The sequence below is a fragment of the Hirundo rustica genome, chromosome 5 (assembly GCF_015227805.2).
Source record: "Hirundo rustica isolate bHirRus1 chromosome 5, bHirRus1.pri.v3, whole genome shotgun sequence".
In the NCBI taxonomy this organism is placed as follows: Eukaryota; Metazoa; Chordata; class Aves; order Passeriformes; family Hirundinidae; genus Hirundo; species Hirundo rustica.
This window is the reverse complement of record NC_053454.1, coordinates 28,105,067-28,123,752: the sequence shown is the minus strand read 5'-3', so window position 1 is coordinate 28,123,752 and position 18,686 is coordinate 28,105,067. Positions and strand designations below refer to the sequence as shown.

The 18,686-nt window shown below is 36.0% G+C and overlaps 1 protein-coding gene across 1 annotated transcript in view; it reads left to right on the top strand.

Annotated features, from left to right (window-relative positions):
- The window catches only part of DLC1 (DLC1 Rho GTPase activating protein), a 216,431-nt gene that overhangs the window by 72,864 nt on the left and 124,881 nt on the right, over nt 1-18,686 (top strand). The window contains exon 5 of the mRNA XM_040063971.2: nt 14,914-14,947. Coding sequence (XP_039919905.1) covers nt 14,914-14,947 — 34 coding nt within the window. The remainder of the gene's footprint in view (nt 1-14,913; nt 14,948-18,686) is intronic.

Here is an 18,686-nt window from a genome sequence, read left to right as displayed (position 1 = left end):
TGTGGCAACACCATCTCCTTTTACTGCTATTATTTGTTTTCTTGATGTCTGTGGAAAATACTTTAAGACAATCTGTCACATCTGCAGCAACCGTAAGGGTATACTTTGAGCTACCATCTTTTTCCTGCTTAGATTTCAGGCTTGAATTTAGGCAATTCTTTGATGTCTTCACAAGAAATTCTTACACTTTGTAGGACTCAGTGGACATAGCAGGAGATATATCAGCTTCCAAAGGTTCCTAATCCTTTGCATTTTTGGGAACTCCCTGAAATATCCCTGATTCCAGTTTTCATAGAATTTCATCTTTTCCTCAGGCTGAATGCAGAACTGCTCTTCTATGTTCAGCAATGTTTGGCATTATCTTCTCAGTCATTTTGTGCTGCAACTAAAAGGGGCATCCAGATTCCATTAGGAACTCAGAATAAATTAGTTCCACCACATTCTAAAAATTCTAAGAGGTAAGCTGGTTTTGAACTAGATACCTTAGCCAAAGGCATTTTAATGGCTTGGCGATTTTGAGTTATGTTAGTCCAGACAGTTTTCAGCCCATTTTACCCTCTGCTCTTCCAGCTCATACTTCCAGCTTTCAAATGAGACTGCTTTGGGAGACACTAGAAAATCTCATGGAAGTTAAGGTTTATTATCTGCTCTCTTCTTGTCCACTCCACATAGGCAGTGATTACATCCTGAAAGACAAATCCGGTTGGTCAAGGATGATTTGTTCTAAGTAAATTGATGTTGATTGCTCCCAAGTGCCTTCCTGTGACTTGTGTCTTTGGTAGTGGATTCCAAGGTCTGGTCCATGATCTTTCCCTGGTCTAGAATGGGCTTACAAGCTTAGTCATGCTTCTTTGCCTCCTTTAGGTGTAAGTCTTTCCCAGCCATCAGGAACACCCCACAGCTGTATGATTTTCCACCAATATAGGTTGCCCTGCAATCACATCTGCCATCCCTTTCAGCATGCCTGGGTAGATTTCCTTTAGTCTCAGGTTAGAACACATTCAGTTTCTCTAAACAGTCCCCAACCTGTTGGGTCCTCACATCTGGATGTTCCTTTCTTTTCTAAATCATGCTAAGCTCAGAAGTTAGGGAATAGAATTTTACTATGAAAAGTGATCAGTCAAATTTTGACTAGAGTAGAAGTACAAAGCAATGGATAAAGAGGCATTAAAAAGGCAGACTGAAGAATCTTGATCCAATTTAACTGTGTGTTAGGTTATCACAGATATCACCACATTACTTTAAAAACAGGCAAATATAAAGAAAACTTTCATTTTATACCACTATTTTGAGAGACACGGCAAGTTTTGCAACTTGCTGTATACACAACCCATTCCTTCCTGAACTGAGTTCAGGTTGCAAACACTGAGTTTGGAGTCTAAAGTACATGAGTGGTCAAGGGTATTGCATTCTCCCATTCTTTCCAATGAAAAACAGGCATTCATACAAGAGTTGGTACAGTGTTGCTGTTTGGTTTGTTGGTTGGATGGTTTATTTTCACTAAGGCATACTTCTGCTTATTTTGCTGCTATGACACAAGAAAGAATTTTATTTTTTTTTTTAAGAGATATCTATCCTTCCTGTAGCCAGCTAGTAATTTAAATTTACATGCAAAACTACAGATTAAGAAGGGTGGATACAAAATGTTACACTTATCTTGCTCATATAAATCTTTCCATAAAATCTTTTTTATATGAAATGCAGCTATTTTGTCATAAATCTGCTTCACCAGTCAGCCGAGTAACTGCTTTTTAAAAAGCACTTCTTTTTGTGTGATGAAATTATATTTGTAGCCTTTAAGAGTTTTTTGCATTGTTGTAGCGGTCAGGGGTTTTAAATGCTTGTGAAAAAATGGTTCTAGAAGAGTTGAGCGTGAACATAAGATTCAGTCAAAAGTGTGTTGGCAGAAAATGCTTCATACTTGTAAAAGTCCCTCATCTAAAATACGGAATAATTCAAACTCTCCTCAGGGAACTGGTATTGGTAAGAAAGCCAAAAGTATACTCGGACTCTTGTGTGCTGTTTCCCTCTGGAAAGTTTTGAAAGCTTAGAAACGGTGAACTACGTTTTTGTAATATGCCACACAAAGTTTGGGAAAGTTGGAAAATTTCAGTAAGAAACTGTGCTAGTAAGGCATGATCCTGGGAAATACAGGAAATGCTCAGCACTTCACAGAATTGGACCCTCTTAGTACTCTCAGGATCTGCAGTGCATCTGTCTGCAAGCCTGAGTGAGATTTTCATGGGAATAGCGTGGGAACACTGACATTGATGAGATACTTCTTTGCTCAGCAACCAAAAATAAAATTCAGAACAAAATAAATAAAACAATCGTGAAAGAAGAACAATTTTAGAACTTCTGGAAAAGAAGAAGTTTAAAAGGGCTCTCTTCATAGTAAATGTAGCAATTAGTAAAAGTTCTGATAGAAATCCAGTGTTTTAAGAGTAGATTTTTATCATCTTTTATGCCTATCTATATATGCCTACACAGAACTGTGTCTTTAAAAATTAAATGGACACAACACAGACAGGAAGATTATGAGCCAGGTTGCCTCAGCTTGAGGCTTCGCTTACTACAGCTCTGTATTGTGCTCTGTATCAATAACAAATTCATTTTTCCCATGAATTAGAAACGTATCATGTATAGAAAGCAAAAATGTTTGAATTTATGTTAGATAAATGAATGGCAATATTGAATCACCTCCAGCTTTTAAGTGCCCCATTAAAAAGTTTATAAAATAAGGATTTTTCAGACAAAGCAATCCTTCCCCAGCTCTAGGTGGCCGTTGTTTGACTGCAATATTATTATACCTGTTAAATAAGATTAAAATTGCAGTATCATTTTTATACATCACAGTGATATATGAAGCTGTGTCTACTCTAACTCCCACTGATTTTAACAGCCAAAATTTTATAAACAACTGAACTAAAATATGGAACTTCAAAAACCTTTTGATATCAGAATGCAAGCTACAGAAATACAAAGCATGTTAGATCATTTAGAACAGAAGAGCTTAGTAATTGTAAGAAAAAGGTGTATATGTTCAAAAATAAGATTAATTAACTTTTTTTGTGTTAATCTTATAAAATACTACACTTTTATGCATGAGGCATAGAAAAGTCTATCACAGCAATCAGAATATTTGCAGAACTGTTTTTTAGGCACTCGAAAGCACCCAAACATCCCTTTCAATAGTAAAGAATTATTATTTGCATTTTAAAGATGATAAAAATTAGAAGTTCGTAAGATTTATAAGTGGCAAAAAAAGATTTTCAGACTACTATTAATGTGTTTGTACAGACCGTGATTATCCCCGGTAGTCTTGCTCTAAGAAAAGAAATGCCATCTTACCCATGGAGTAAGCTCCTCCTAACTTTAAGCTGCAGCACATATAGCTGATTATTAAGGTGTTGAATGGAACCTAGAATCCCCTGCAATCAGTTGCAAAACTCCTCCTTCCTCCCAGGTTTTTAAAATATGCCAGCATGAGCAAAACTTCACAAATATATTTCTCTTGGTTTCACCATTTTTACGGCATCAGAGATCCCAGCTTGGCAGATAGTGCCTGAGAATAAAACGCAGAGATGGAAGATGTGTAACGTGTGTTTTGTCTGTGCTGGTGTCTTTCCACGTCGCTGAGTACTAGGAAGTGTTAGTTTAGGCATTACTCAGTTTAACAAGGTGTTAGAAGACCCTGGAGACATGCAATAGGAGTTGATCATATCATAAACCTGGTGTAGTGATCTCACAGTAGTACTGCCAGTTGACGAAATTATATGGCAGACGAAGCATGTATTTCTCTGATTTATTAACTGTACCAGAAGAACCAGGTATTGGGGGCTTTGAGCAGAGAAAATTTGATACTCAGTTTGACCAGAGTTTAAATATTAAAATAGAAATGGCTATAATTGGAATTTTCTCAAAGAAAGGAAAGGGAACTAGTTTTTTAGCATACAACAGCTGTGCTGATGAATCTTTTGTTTTCCAATGAGGTTTTTCAAGGGCTTGGGGTATTTTTTAGAGCTTTCATTTTTATACATGGATTAAAAAAACAACTTTGCATTCTTTCCACAGGCCCTTTTTGGAGTCAAAGCTCCCATTTCTTTTCAGAAAAAGAAAGTTCTCATGTTTACTTGTTACATGATTTAGTTTCTTTTTTTCTGTCTTTGGGTCATTTTCATACAAGCAATATGTTTTCAGGTTTTTTGGAACTTAACCATATTGAAAGAAATTCTTGAATAAACTTAAATTTTCTACTTTCATCCAAAAACTGTGGGTTTGATTTACTGACTCTGTCACTCAAAACCTTGACAAATGTGTAAACGTTAACAGTAGGTATGTAAAGAGTGATAGAACTTGTTTCATTTAATCTCTCTTTCTCTTGAATGACCTAGAAATATACTGACTTAATCAGGTCACAGTATTGATGTTTGTTTATTTTTAAGCTCATGCTTGTTACATGCACATGTTGAAACATGAACGAGCTGAGATTCCAAAAATGTGGACAAATAAGCAAATGAGTTCCAGGTAGCATATTTGAATTTTTGTTCCCCCCCTTTTTACCTCCAAATCCCACCCAGGATAAAACCACTGTCATCTCGTGTGTTTCTAGTGCTGTCATTTTTCTTCTCACTGTAAAAGAAAATAGGATGGTTTATGTTAATCTATGTTTATCTTTTACTAAACCAAAAAGAAATATGATAATTATCACATTTATGAGGGTTAGTGATAACTTCCTGAAACACATTAGTTTGACATGTACTATTTTATGCTCAGCCCTACTTCTTTGCAAAGTTAGATGTAGTTTTTATCCTAAATCAAACACCCCCTTGATGCTCCCAAACCCACCACTGTTTCTCTCAGGCATGCATCTCCTCTCCAGTTTGTATCATCCCGTGATTAGCATGACTTTTTTGTGACTGTGCAGCTTTCTGAGAAAAGAACTGTTAGGCTCTTCAGAAAGTAAAGTTTTCATCATCATAGAAGAAATGTAACTTCTTAGGAATTAATTCTTTTATGCCTGAAATAAAGATCAAGAGCCTCCTGGAGGATCTGCTTTAGATCCTTTCCCAGCTGGTCTAACAAAAGTAATATCACACTGACTGAATGACTAAATACCCATGAGACTGTAAGCATCAATATTCATTCCAAAACATACAAAAAAACCTAGCTTCTTGGGGTTTGCTTTTTTATTTATTTAGTTAGAAAACTCCGAACAGTTGTAATAGCCTGCTGTAGTTAAAAATGGAAAGAGGCTCTGCAGCTGGGATTATCGGCAGAGATTCAAGAGTGCGAATTCACACAGGATCAATCTTAGTAAGTATCAACTATTGCTGTAGGTCTCAGGTGCTGCAGTGCTCTGCAACTGATTTTCTTTTGCAGAGCATAAAGCTGGACACAGTGAAGTCTCTTTGACAAGCACACCCGTTCTTCATACATAATATCCCAGAAACTATTGCAGTTATGGCTGCTAACCTCAGTGGTACCTGAATCCAGGGGAAAAACATTAGTGGAATACAAAAATGTAGATAGCAATCAACCACTGTACTTGGGCTGATTATCAGAAAGATCATTAGAATCAGATTGCTTACTTACATAGCTGACGATTTCTACAGCTAAGCTTTTTTCAATTAGCTCATGAAGATGCAGCATTGGTGTTATGATAGATTCTGGCACTTGCAGCCATGAGGTGAGCTTCCTCATTTTCATATCTGCATCCTTCAAAACTAGTAAGAGTGACTTCCTTTTCTCAGGATGAACGGCAAAGGACTCCTTTGTTTTCTTTGAGGTGGCTAAGGAAAGACAAGAATGGTAGAATTTTGCTGGGTTTAAATTCCATTCTATTCTGCAAGTCGGTGCTCACAGTTGATTTGTAACTTGGACTCATTATGTAACAGATTTTAGTTTCTATCATCGCATGATACTATGAATTTTTGTTTACATGAAACATGTTCTAAGGTTGTATTATATGTAAGGGGATGAGTAGAAACTGAAATCACCTGGGATTCCTTTCAGCCACGTAGAGGCATTCGTCAGATTCCAGGGCTTTAAGGCAAATTTACATCTGTCGACATTACATGATGTTGAAACTAATGCGAAACATGAAACTCTAATTATCTTTTACTGCTGCCTTATAGAGCTGCATGCCTTCTGGTTCCCAAATTGTTCCGTTTTGCCAGTGTTTCAGGGTTTATTGATATGTTTGTTATTGTAAAAGGTTTTATGAGATAAATATTAGCCAAAAAAAGTTACTTGTGAGCTTGGGAAAAAGCTCTCTGTGTAAATGAATCTTAATAGAATGACTAGTGATTGATGAAAACCATGAGCACTCTTGGGGCTGCTCCAGTTCTAGACAGAGTGTGTCACATCTCAGCTTTGGTGTTAACATTCAAGTTATGTTTTTTTAGGGAAGAGATACAGATGTTTGAGGGAATGGAAGGAAGGGCAGATTTTTGTTATTACCAAAAGCTACATAAATATTCCTTAACACTGAATTCAGATTTAACTGACCCCATTTTCAGGTACTGTATGTCCATCCCAGAAGGCAGTTTAAGCAGAAATCTTTATTTCATTAATTCTTGGAAAGTATAAACCTAAGTTAAACCTTTGCTTTTATTTCACATTGAGTCCTTATATATAAAGAAGCTGAGGTCTAGCAACTGCTAATTTGAAAAAAAAATTGTTTCTCACAAAATGTGTGTCAGTAACTCTTGTGATATTTAGGAAACCCAAGATGCTGCTGTGAAGTCTTTAGTATCACTATAAAGAAGGAAAATGATTCTTTATTATGGCCAAAATCTACTTAATGGTCTGGACAAGCTGTAGACAGGCTTTTGTCTTATCTGTCAAATGAACCAGCTTCATGTAGTCCTGAAAGATTTCAGAGCATTGGGAGTTTAACCTGATCTATGGGAAGTCTAGAACACCAGACAGAGCACAAGGCAGTTATCCTGCATCTTTGTTTTGTGCTTCCACTCCAACAAGAGTCACACTCTGCCAGCTGAATGACGAAGATGGAGGAAATTATCAGGCCACCCCCAATGAAGGCTCTTGGGAATTGCCTCATGGAAGGAGAGCTGCCAGCCATCCAGCACTAACTAAAAGAGGTCTCTGTGCATGACCTGAGTGGCATAAAGAGGCTCAAGCAAACAGAAATATCTAGGCAGAAAACAAAGCAAGTGTAGAGAGGAATGCAGCAGACTGGAGGAGAACACATGCAGGCAAGCATACAGCTTTGTACTTGCACTAGAATTAAATTCATAGTGTTGTCATAACCTTAGCCAGACACATCTGAATGTGACGTTAATTTCTTTTAAAAAAATGAGATAATCGATGCAGCTTTATTGTTGGATGGATTTTAATTGCCTTCCTCTCTACTCTTCAGTAAAATTAAAGACCACAAAGAACGGACTTGCTAAATTCCCCTTCTAGAGCTAGTCTGTCCTGAAAGTTGATGGTTTTATTTTTTTCTCTTTCCTTGTCCAGATTAAAAAAAAAAAAAAAAAAAAAAAAAAAAAAAAAAAAAAAAAAAAAAAAAAAAGAGGAACTGAAAACTTAGTTTTAAAAACTGCAAATGTAATAAAATATTTTGTAAAGAAGTCTGAAAGATAAACTAATCATTATTGAGTTTTTTCTATATTATTGCTATGATTTCTGCTCAATGCAAATAATGACATATTATGGCACTTTAAATTAATTAGAATTTTTGAAAGGGTTTTCTACATGTTTACTCTCTTTATCTGATTCATTAGCATGAAAAGCTTTGGTTTCAAAAGATCAGAATATGCCGGTAGTGATACTTATTCAGTATTTTGGTGTAATGGGGATGTATTACTGAAGGAAATTCTGCTTATAGACTGAAGTATTTCCCAACTACAAAACATCCGGATGATCATGGATTTTTTTCTTTTGTAAAATAGCCACTTAATTTTTAATTACTACTTATCCAAAATAATAAAATAAGAAAAATTCTAAATAAAATAAAATTTAAAATCTATTTAAGGCCTCCAGATTATTAGAACATATTCTGTTTAATGATAAACTGAATAATGCTTAAAATTTGTTTTCTGTCTGAGCATTTTTGACCTCAGTTTTCAAGTACAAACTACTTCTTGTTTACAGGAATGGAGCTCTCTGTCATTTGGTTCACTATCCTTTCTTGTGTTATTACCTCCTTTCTTTCATGTTAGAAGCTCAGTAAATCATCCATATTTAGAGGATTTTAGATTTTATATTTTTGTTTTGATCAGTTGAGTAGAAAGAAGACAACAGAGATAGATTTCAATCTACATAGCTGTTTCTGGTCTTAAAATTAAAGATCCTCTCTAAAACATAACATTTTCCATGTTTGCAGTCTTTGGAGGTTGATCTCTTTTCTGCTTCTATTGCACTATAAAGTTTTATAGATTAGGAAATGGATTTGGCCTTGAAGCAAATTATTTCAGTGAAAACCACAGTTTTTGCTATCTCTATTTTTCATAACAGATGCATCCGCTAAGGTGAAAATTTAGACCATGATTTTTAGTTGCAGGAATAAGAAGTGAATAACATAAAAGTGATTCCAAAAGTAGGGTAAGGTATTTATAACATCTTGAAGTCAGCAATCATGCATCACTTGTGAAGGCTGGATTTCCTCTTTCTAGTAAATGTTAATCTTTGTCCTGGAGATTTCCCTTCACCCGGGACAGTAAAAGATACTATCTTCTCATTCAAAATTACAGAGAAATGCTTACAAATCAAGATGTATTGAATCATTAGCAAGGAAATTTCCCAACATTTTTATTCAAATACCTGAAAAACCTGAATAGGTGACAGTCCTTTACAATCAAAGGACTTAATAGAATATCTGTTGTCAGTTGGATGGCAGTAAATATATGTGATTTGCATAATGCTAAGTGCATTTTATCTCCTGTAATAAATAAATAAATGTGTATTTATTAACTTTTGAATAGAGATGCTGCATCTTTTCTGTAATATGAAAATATAGAGACTTTCCAATGTGTTTATCAGATAATACAACAATAAATAGATACAACTGGATAGTTATTTCAGAAATAGTATAATACATGCTCCTCTGCAATACCGTGCCAATTTATACAAGTATTTGCATCTAGTGCAGCCCTTTGCAAAGCAGTCATTCATTTTAAAGCTCTTTATGTTATGTGAGTGCAAGGGACCAAAACAAAAGCTAGTTAATTTTATTTATAGTGGTACTCTCTGCAGGTTTGGAGTCAGTATACAAATAATCCAGCTTTGCCTACACTTAAGGGAGAGCCAACCTGTGTTCAGGTCAGACTGGGTGTGCCTCAACTTTTTACAATGCCAGTCTTGCAGCCCAGCATATCCAACCCCCAAACATGATCTGTCTTCTTTGCAGCTGGTGTTTCTTGCTTTCACCAGCAAGACACGGCACACGTTTATTGACTACACTTCTTCTAATCTGGAAAGCCATGGCTCCAGTTTTTTTATCCAAGATCAGAGATGAAATGTGTGAATGTTGATACTATAATGGAAGGAAACTAATTTGGAGTGTGGGAAGGGATTCTTTGTTGCCTGATTTCATAGTGAAGAATTGCTCATGGTAAAAAATAAATGGTTTCTCTTCGAAATTGTGGGGTTTTTTTTAATATTTAATACTCTTTCCCGCTAAAATATTCTTCAAAGCTTAGGGAAAAAAAATTACTTTGGTCAAATAAAACTTCTAGTTTGTGCAAAATTTTTACTTTCTGTTTTGATTTACTAGAATTTTCACCATTTTTTCTTGCTGGATGACATCTTTTCCGCCAAACATCTAATAAAACTCACAGGAAGTGGCTATTTAACCCAGTATTACTAGGTAATAGTATCTGTATGTTCAAGGTAACAGCAATTTTAAAGAAAAATGTCCAGTATGTGTTCAAAATGTCCAGCACAGCTTCCCCAAGAGTAAATTCTGCCTGACATAATCTATCTGGACTTCTGTAAAGTCTTTGACTTGTGTGTCCCCCAGTATCCTTCTCCCTACATTGCAGAGAGATGGATTTGATGGTAGTACTGTTTGGTGGGTGAGGAATTTGTTGGATGGTTGCATCCAGAGGGTAGTGGTCAATGTCCCAATGGACACCAGTGATAAAGTGATATCCTTCAGAGGTTCATATTGGGACCAGCACAGTTTAATGTCCTCATCATAACAGACAGTAGAATCAGGTGCGTCCTCAGCAAGGCTGCAGACAACACCAACCAAGTGGTGCTGTTGACACACCTGAGGGATGGGATCCCATCCAGAGGGACCTGGGCAATCTTGAAGACTGGGTCCCTAGGAAAGTCATGAGGTTCATGAACAGCTGGGGAATGAACAGATCAAGAGCAGCCCTGCCGAGAGGGACTCAGGTTTGCTGGTGGATGAGAGGTCAGACACAAGCCAAGCAAATCTGGGGCTGCATCCAAAGCAGCGTGGGCAGCAGGGTGAAGTGTATTCTTCCCTTCTGCTCTCATGGGACCCCATCTGGAGCATGTGTCCAGCTCTGTGGTCCCCAGCACAGGAAGCACATGGACATGCTGGAGCCCAGACTAGGGCCATGATGATGGTGAGAGGGCTGGAGTACCTCTCCTGTGAGGAAAGGTTGAGAAAAGGCCAGGATTGTTCAGCATGGAGAAGAGAAGGCCTCATTGTGGCCTAAAGTACCCAAAGAGGGCTTACAAGAAAGATGAGGGCACACTTTTTGGCAGGGCAATGGTATTGAAAAGATGTTGGAGTCTAGGGCATTCCTTTAGTTGCCCTGGAGGGTCAGGGACCTGGGCAGGGGGGTCTGGGACCCCAGCCCAGAGCCCAGAGCTCAGAGAGACACTGGATTTGATTTCAGTCCATGGGAGAGGCTTCCTGCACTGCAGGAAGCATTGCAGGCCACAAGAGTGTGAAAATAGTAGTTTAGTATATCACAGGGTGAAAAAACAGTGAGTTTGGGATTTTTGGCATTGGAGTGAATGGGGCAAGATGGAGAATTTAGGGCGTTGTCTCTTTCTTCTTCCTTCTTGTTCCCTCACTCCATTTCTGCAGTGATGTTGGCACAAAGTAGTTAGTGAAGATTGGGTCAGAGTAAAGATGACCTTTTTAGTAATAGTGATAGACATTGGTAATAAATAGTAAATAAAGAATACGTAGCAATTAGTATAAAAGGTAAGGACAGCCCAGAGACAGGAGGAGTCACCAGATGTCCGAGCCGCGGCAAACATCTTTTGGACACTGAGAAAATTGTAAGATAAAAACTAATAAACGAAGCATGTAACCTTGAAGACTCCGTCTTTTCCTGCGTTTGGCACAGAGCTTTGCAGAGGGCCAAAACTCTAAGACCACCTGAATGCTGGGGAATTTAAGCTCCTAAAAAGGAGCCCCCGACAAAAAGAGGGTTGATTTAAATTAGAAATAAGGAAGAATTTTTTTAGAATGAGGATGGTGAAATATTTGAGCAGGTTGCCCAGAGAGGTGGTAGATTTCCCATCCCTGGAAACATTCAGGGTTAGGTTGGACTGTGCTCTGAGCAGCCTGACTTAGTTCAAGGTGTCCCTGCTCATTGCAGAGGGGTGACCTCTAAATGTCCCTGCTAGGCCAAACTATTCTATGATTCTATAATTCTGTGGCATTTTACATACACTTTGGAGTCATATTTGCACACACAATATATTTCCACATAGTTACAATACAGCAAGGATGCACACAGAAGTTTCACAAAACATTTGAAATAAGATTTTCATAATTTAAAAATCCCATCCTGTAATTTGGAAGAAAAAGCTGAATATATTTCAGCAGTGATCTATATTTTTCCTTTTTGCCTCTCCTTTTTTGTTCCCTTTTCTTTCTTGGTGCTGCTAAGAGCACATACTGTTACAGAGAGGAGGCTGACTTTGGGAGATGTTTGTTGAAATCTTTGAAGGGTATGCATCTGCTTTTTTCTGAAACACATGTGATCTGATAGTACAGAAATTGTTAGTGTAGTTCTTCAGTTCTGTGAGGAGAGTGAGAAATAATGTGAAGTTACAGTGAACCCATCTGGTCAAGCAGGAAAATCCGGTTTAATTGCTCTATTGCCAGAAATGTTAAATCACTTCCTGAGAATGCAATTCATTTGGAACATATGGAACTCATTGGAAGGTCTCCAGTGAATTCAAAACTGTACTGAAGATGAGAGCATTTCTCATAAGTAACAATCATGTTTTCCCACTGGGCAGCATGTAAGCAGCATGTGTAGCTGTATTAACAAAAAACTAAACAATAGGAGGACTGTCTGAGATCTTGTTCAACAACATTTACTCATGGTTTACTTTATTTTAAGTTTTAAAGAGATGCCATGTCCATTTAGGCCTCTTTCTTTCAGCATTTGAGTAGCAAAATAATGTTCTGCTGGAACTTTTAGCTCATTTTACATCTTAATTCAGAAGCACTGCACTCTCTAGAGAACAGATATTTGAAAGCACTCTACCTCACTCTACCTTTCAATTTTCTAGAACTTTAAGTGCTTCTTCATCCTGCTTCATAGAAGAGGAAATTTTGTGACTTCCACATCTGCACTGAGGCTTGATGATTTTATGTATTTCCTGCTACAGCTTTTTACCTGGGTTAAACCCACTAAACCCTAGAAATCTTTAAGACTACCATCTAACAAATTCACTGAAATGTATATTTCATTGTACATCACAATGTTTTAATGATCATCAATTAGGATTATTGTATATTTCTAGGAAATAAATTGATGTGACCAGTGGCATTATTAAAATTATTTAAGTCTGATATGCCAATATGAGCAAAAATCTACATGACTATGTGAATGATGATGACAGCTTTTTAGGAAGAGTTCATTCAGACTAAAGGCACTGTCAGTGACTCACAGTGCAATTATAAACATGAGCAAAGTCCACTGAAGTCTACTATAAAACCAGCAGAAGATGAACTTCTCTACTCACCATTATCATTTCCCATGGAGTCCTGTAACTGCTTCCCCTGAGCTTTCATCTTGGCTTTGCATTTTAGATCTTCCAGAGGCTGTCCCCATCAACCAGTTATCCCTTTTCCATGACACAGCTTATAATTTCAGGGCAGACATTCATGGTTGCCACATCTTCAGCCACTTCAGTGCTCCCTAAGCTTTTCATAGAGGAAGCCATCATACCTTTTCTAGCTAACAAAACTCAACATTAAAGTGTGATGTTAACCTGTTCCCATCTTCCCTTCTTTTGCCCTGATATTCCCATTTGATTCACACTAATGTTCTCTCTTTCTTTCTTGTGCCATTAAGGGTTTGGGGTTGTTTTCCTGTTTGTTTGCTTGTTTCTCACCTTCTCCTCTATACAAAGTTCTGTCTTTACAAATGTCTTTTTCGGACTAATATGAATAGTGAATCTGAGCATTTCTGTTGTGTTTTCTTACTTATCTTAGCCAGTGCAACCACTCAAATACATACTAATTTTCAAAATTACATCAACTTTTTATAAAAAATCATATGTGATACACTTTTTCTTTCTGTGAAACTAAGACCTTGATTAACTCTGTGATTTTGCTGTTTCTTTGGCACGTTAATTTTCCCCAGACTTTGTTGCATTACTGGTTCTTCTGAACAAATAGAGGTTTGTAAAATTGAAGGAAAATGCTTTTCCAGCAAGAGGCTATTATTGATCTGAATAATATTAGTCTGATTGTATAATATTATTGAATGTCAAAATCAAACAACATTTTGCCAGACAGAGAGAAACAGAAAGAATCACTAGAGACATATATTAATGTAAATCATCTAAGACATGTTCTAGTTGAAATTTTGTTGAAATTTTATCCAGAAAATTCTATGAAACACTATTGTATATAACAGGACAAATAAAATGAAATTAAATTTTCAAAGCCTGTTTTGAGAAATTCTGTGGCAAGTCTGAAGCTGAGTTGTTTATTTTTGTTCATTTCTTTTTCTTTTTCTTTTTCTTTTTCTTTTTCTTTTTCTTTTTCTTTTTCTTTTTCTTTTTCTTTTTCTTTTTCTTTTTCTTTTTCTTTTTCTTTTTCTTTGAATCTGCAGCAGGAAAATTGCTGAATAAAGGCTAGACTAACATAAGTGAAAAGGAGGTAATATTTATACCTTAATTCATGTGGCAGTTCTTCTTACATTACATGCCCAATCTGATTTCTCATCCAGCCTTTCTTGCCTGTATTCTATATGAACATTTTAAAATTCTTTTTATATGTTTGACGTATAAATTTCACTTTAGTGTTCATTCAATCCTCATTTATTTAGGGAAAATACACTCAGAAAATTCTTCTATGTTAGTCTAAAAGAAAAACATAATATGAAAAAAAAAATTTGCATCCACTGCAAAAAAAGAATTGTCTCAGACAATTTTCCAGTCCAGAAACAATTACAGCCTATATGAAAACTATTCTATTACTTGCATCTGAAAATTTTTATAAAAAGTAAGGAACCTGGTATATTATAGAACACGACATATTTGAGCCTACAGAAGAAAGATTTGGCATTTCAGTCTAATCTTCAGCCACACAGATTTTGTCTTTCTCCCTCAAAATTATTAAGTAATTTCCCAGTGGAATTTTGCGATCATGTGTTGGAGGATGATTATTTCAAAATGTAATCACAGGAATATCTTATTAACTCCATCTCCTCTCTTCCCTCCTAGTTCTTTCTAGTGGCAATTAGTTTCACAATAGATTATAAGACACTCAAATGGGAAGTTTATGGGAAGTGCATGTAAAAGGCACTCAAATGGGAAGTTTCTCTCCAGAATGCTTAACATGGTGAGACCTCAGGTTTTTTCCAGATCTTCTAGACACTCACAGTATTTTCCTCGAGATTTCATGATGTTTCCCTAATATTACTGGTATCTCCTAAATAGTCCCTAATATTTTTTAATAGTGTTTTTTGTTGTTTTTTTTTTTTCTTTCAGGCTATGCCAGTTATTTCAGAGAAGGAGAAGGCTGGTGAGTAAATATTTACTCATTTTCTCATTTCCTTGTTGTATTTGTTTTTGGAATACCCTGTTACTTAACTAAGTGATAAAAGACAGGCTTCAGCTGTGGGCTTTCAAATGTATAGGATTACAGACCTGACCAATGTCTATGTAAAGGCTATCTGTTGTTTCCTGAATAGGGTAACCTCTTGCTAAAAAGCAGTCCAGTTTTCTGTGTTGTATTAATAACGGTGTTTGAAACTGTCTTACAAAGTTGAATTGCAGCTGCTCCTTCCACATCGAGTATTCCTGTAGTTACTAACTTGTTATTTGATGTTATCATGCATTATGATTTATTAAATGTCTCAATTAGTAAACATGGATGCAAATGGGTCTTTGCAAGTCAGTGGAATTTGACTTTTGACTTGGTGTAAACTTTACTGTCTATCTTTAAATATGGCAAGAAATTTCAGTTACCTGGAGCATTTCACTGGAGATACAACATTTTTTTTGGCTAAGTACTTCTAGAATATTGAAAAAATGTTTTTCTATTCTTTTCTATGTGTCCTCTGAACACTATATGTGCTTTGGTGTTGGTATGTGAAATCTTTTACTGATTGCCTGCTAGAGACTGTTAAATTGGTGTATTCTTGTGATAAACACTAGGGAACATCCATTCAGTGCTATCACTCTCAAGAATCTCTGTTGGTTGCTTTTTTTTTTATTGATAATTTGCTACTGTACTTGAAAAATACCTCAAAATATCCAAAATGCCACCTGGCATTCAGATTTATGTCTGATTTTTATTGGTGATGGTTTCTTGCATTACCCTGGTTCAGATTGTTTATTTTCTTTTGCTTATTGAAGGAGAGGAATGGGTTAAAAAATGTTTCAGAAAAAATCCACAGTAACAGTTGGTATTGTAAAAGCTATGGAGCTGACTGCTCAGGATGTTGATACTTCAGCTGTTGAAGTTCAGGAATAATTCCCAAACTCTGACCCCTATTTAATAAGATTTTTTTAGTAAGATTTTTCTTTATAGATTCCACAGGAAGCATAATTTGGTGTTTCTTTTTCTGAGGTTCATATTTGGCCACATCTTCTAAATTATGTCAAAACACACAAACTGATGATAACTGGGCATACCATTTGCAGCTAACATCAAATCTAAGCTTACTTTTTAGGTGTCAAAATTGCCTATCATGTCTGTGTTGGTAATAGTACAAAATTAATGTATTTTTGATATTAACTTTATACATATACATATGAGCCTCTCACTCTTTTGCTTCTTTCTGGTCAGACTTGTGTGCTATGTTTCTCTGTGGACAGTATTATATTTAATATTACAAATATTAAGAGGAACTTCATGGCACATGAAGTCAGTTTGCTGACATTTCATGCGCATGAGCATAAGCTAAACTGAGAATGAATATGTGGTTGCCTTTTAATCAGTTTTGTCTGTAATTTAACTCTACAGCTCAGGAGTTCCTGAGGTTATGATGAGTAACTTTGCAATATTAAGAATGCATGAGGGAGATGATTGTTAAGATCGACCCTAATCACTCGGTTCTAGGTGCAGTGTTATTTTTGTTAAGTGCAATTGGATCCTGATTCAGACAGTCAGATCCCATGCTTTGCAAAGTAACTTGCCAGTGTTTGATCATTGCTGCTTTCACTTCAACAGAACGAGATTACCTATAGTCACGAATGACAAACCTAAGGTGTGAAAGCCTTCAAAATAATGTATTTGCTTGTCTGCTGTAAGAACAAAATTTTGGAATAAAATTTTGAAATTTATTTGGAAATACCAACAATCTAAACTTTTCTAGTTTGTATTATCACAAGCAAGCTAAAATTTATCACAAAATATTACAGAACAAAAAGAAGTTGTTTATTTTATTGCTGGCAAAGCTAATAACATCATAGGTAAAGAAACTGAATGGCATTGTATTACAATTGGATTGAAATGTACTCAAAATTTCTAGTGAAACATCTTTTCTCATTTTGAGAATTTGAACTAATATTCCCTTTTAAGTCCCTCTTTTCTACTTACTACGATTTGATTCCATCTGGGACTGGAATAAGAAATGCAAAAAAGTAGAAAGGCTGTTATTCCAATGTTTCTGGTTTGGAAATTTTTTATATACAGAAATAAAACCCTGTTTTAACAAGACTTTCTATCCTGTAGACTCCAGATACCTTGATATTTTCAAATATTTTTCATATAGGGAACCAAGCATTTAGATCCTTAAATGGACTAAATTTACACTTAGACGTTCACACATTACTGATTATGTTTATAGATTTTTTTTAATTCTTAAAATTAAATATTTTTTTCAATTTAATATATTTTCCAACATGTAGTAAATTTTGACATCAAACACAAACTTCATAAGATGGAGTACTTATTTAAAAAACCCAAAACATTCATATACCATTTTTAGATTTGGAGCAAAGCCGAACATCTGAAAACATTGTTGCTTTTGTCAATTAATAACTCAAGAGTTGCATAACAAATTTATTCTTTTTTAACAGTGGAAAGTGCAGTAAAGCATGCAATTGCAAAGTGCCTTTGGCAAAAATCTATAAATGATCAGTATATTGAGCAGAACATTGGTCATGCCTAAACATGTACACGATTGCTTCCACTTGGGTGAATTAGGGCATTGCAAGTGATGTATTGTGGCATCAGCTGCTTCTGAGTAACGCATTTTTAAGAAGTCTCAATATTGTTGATGTTTCTGGCAATGTTGAAAAAAAAAATAAATCTTTCAAAATAATATTTTGAGGTAGAAGTTAAGATCAAGCAGTATGCACAGTCAGAAAAAATGGTGACTCAAGCCAAGAGATGACTCAGGACTAGTAATGTTGGCATCGACATTAAGAATACAAGCCAGAAACCAGATTCAAAACACCACTTTTTCAGATTCATCTGTTTTTCTTTTGAGTAAATTATATATTTTCATGCCTTTACTTGCCTTGCTGACTGTTGTGATTTATATTCTCGAATTCTGTCCAAAAGCTATGAAGAAATTTGAAGTCTGGAGAATTTAGCACACCTGTCAATAATGGAGGTGTCCGTGTCAGAGTTTGTAGTGTTGACTCTGTTTATAGTCTAAGAATAATCAGCATCTGAACCTTTGGTTCACTTGGCTCTGTATCAGCATCTGTTTTACTGATGTGAATCACATATGAGACTTCATGAATGGTATTGGTTAACTCACCACCAACTGCAGACTCAAGATTGCTCCTGACACAGATACCAATATTCAGTACAATGAATCCACTGTGAGCTTCCTATTTCAGGGCTAACTTCTGTTTCTGGAGCAGTGCTCCCAAAACAAAGGTGAAATTACTTTAAGCAAATATTAGAATTATTGCGTAAGGCTCTTTGGGTACCTGCTTCATGCTTTCCCAATTTATCCTCAAATATTTGCAGGGAATAGTGAACTCTGTTTGTGACTTAGAAACATTGCTACAACAGAGCCAGTGGGAGGGGTGGAGCAAATATCCACATCTGGTCACAGACTAGCACAGCTTATTTCTCTTGAGGTGATGGAACTATGTGCAATCAATAAACAGGACAGAAGGTTTAGTCTAGGCCTAAACAAATTTTAAATAAATATTAGCACCATTGGTCCATGATGTTCAGCATTATAACAAATACATTTTTCCTGTGCATAAAACTGCCCTGCGGTAATTTTTTGTGGAGCATACATTTAGAATAGTTGCAGCTCTAAAAGGAAAGAAAGTTCTTTTAAGTGAGAATA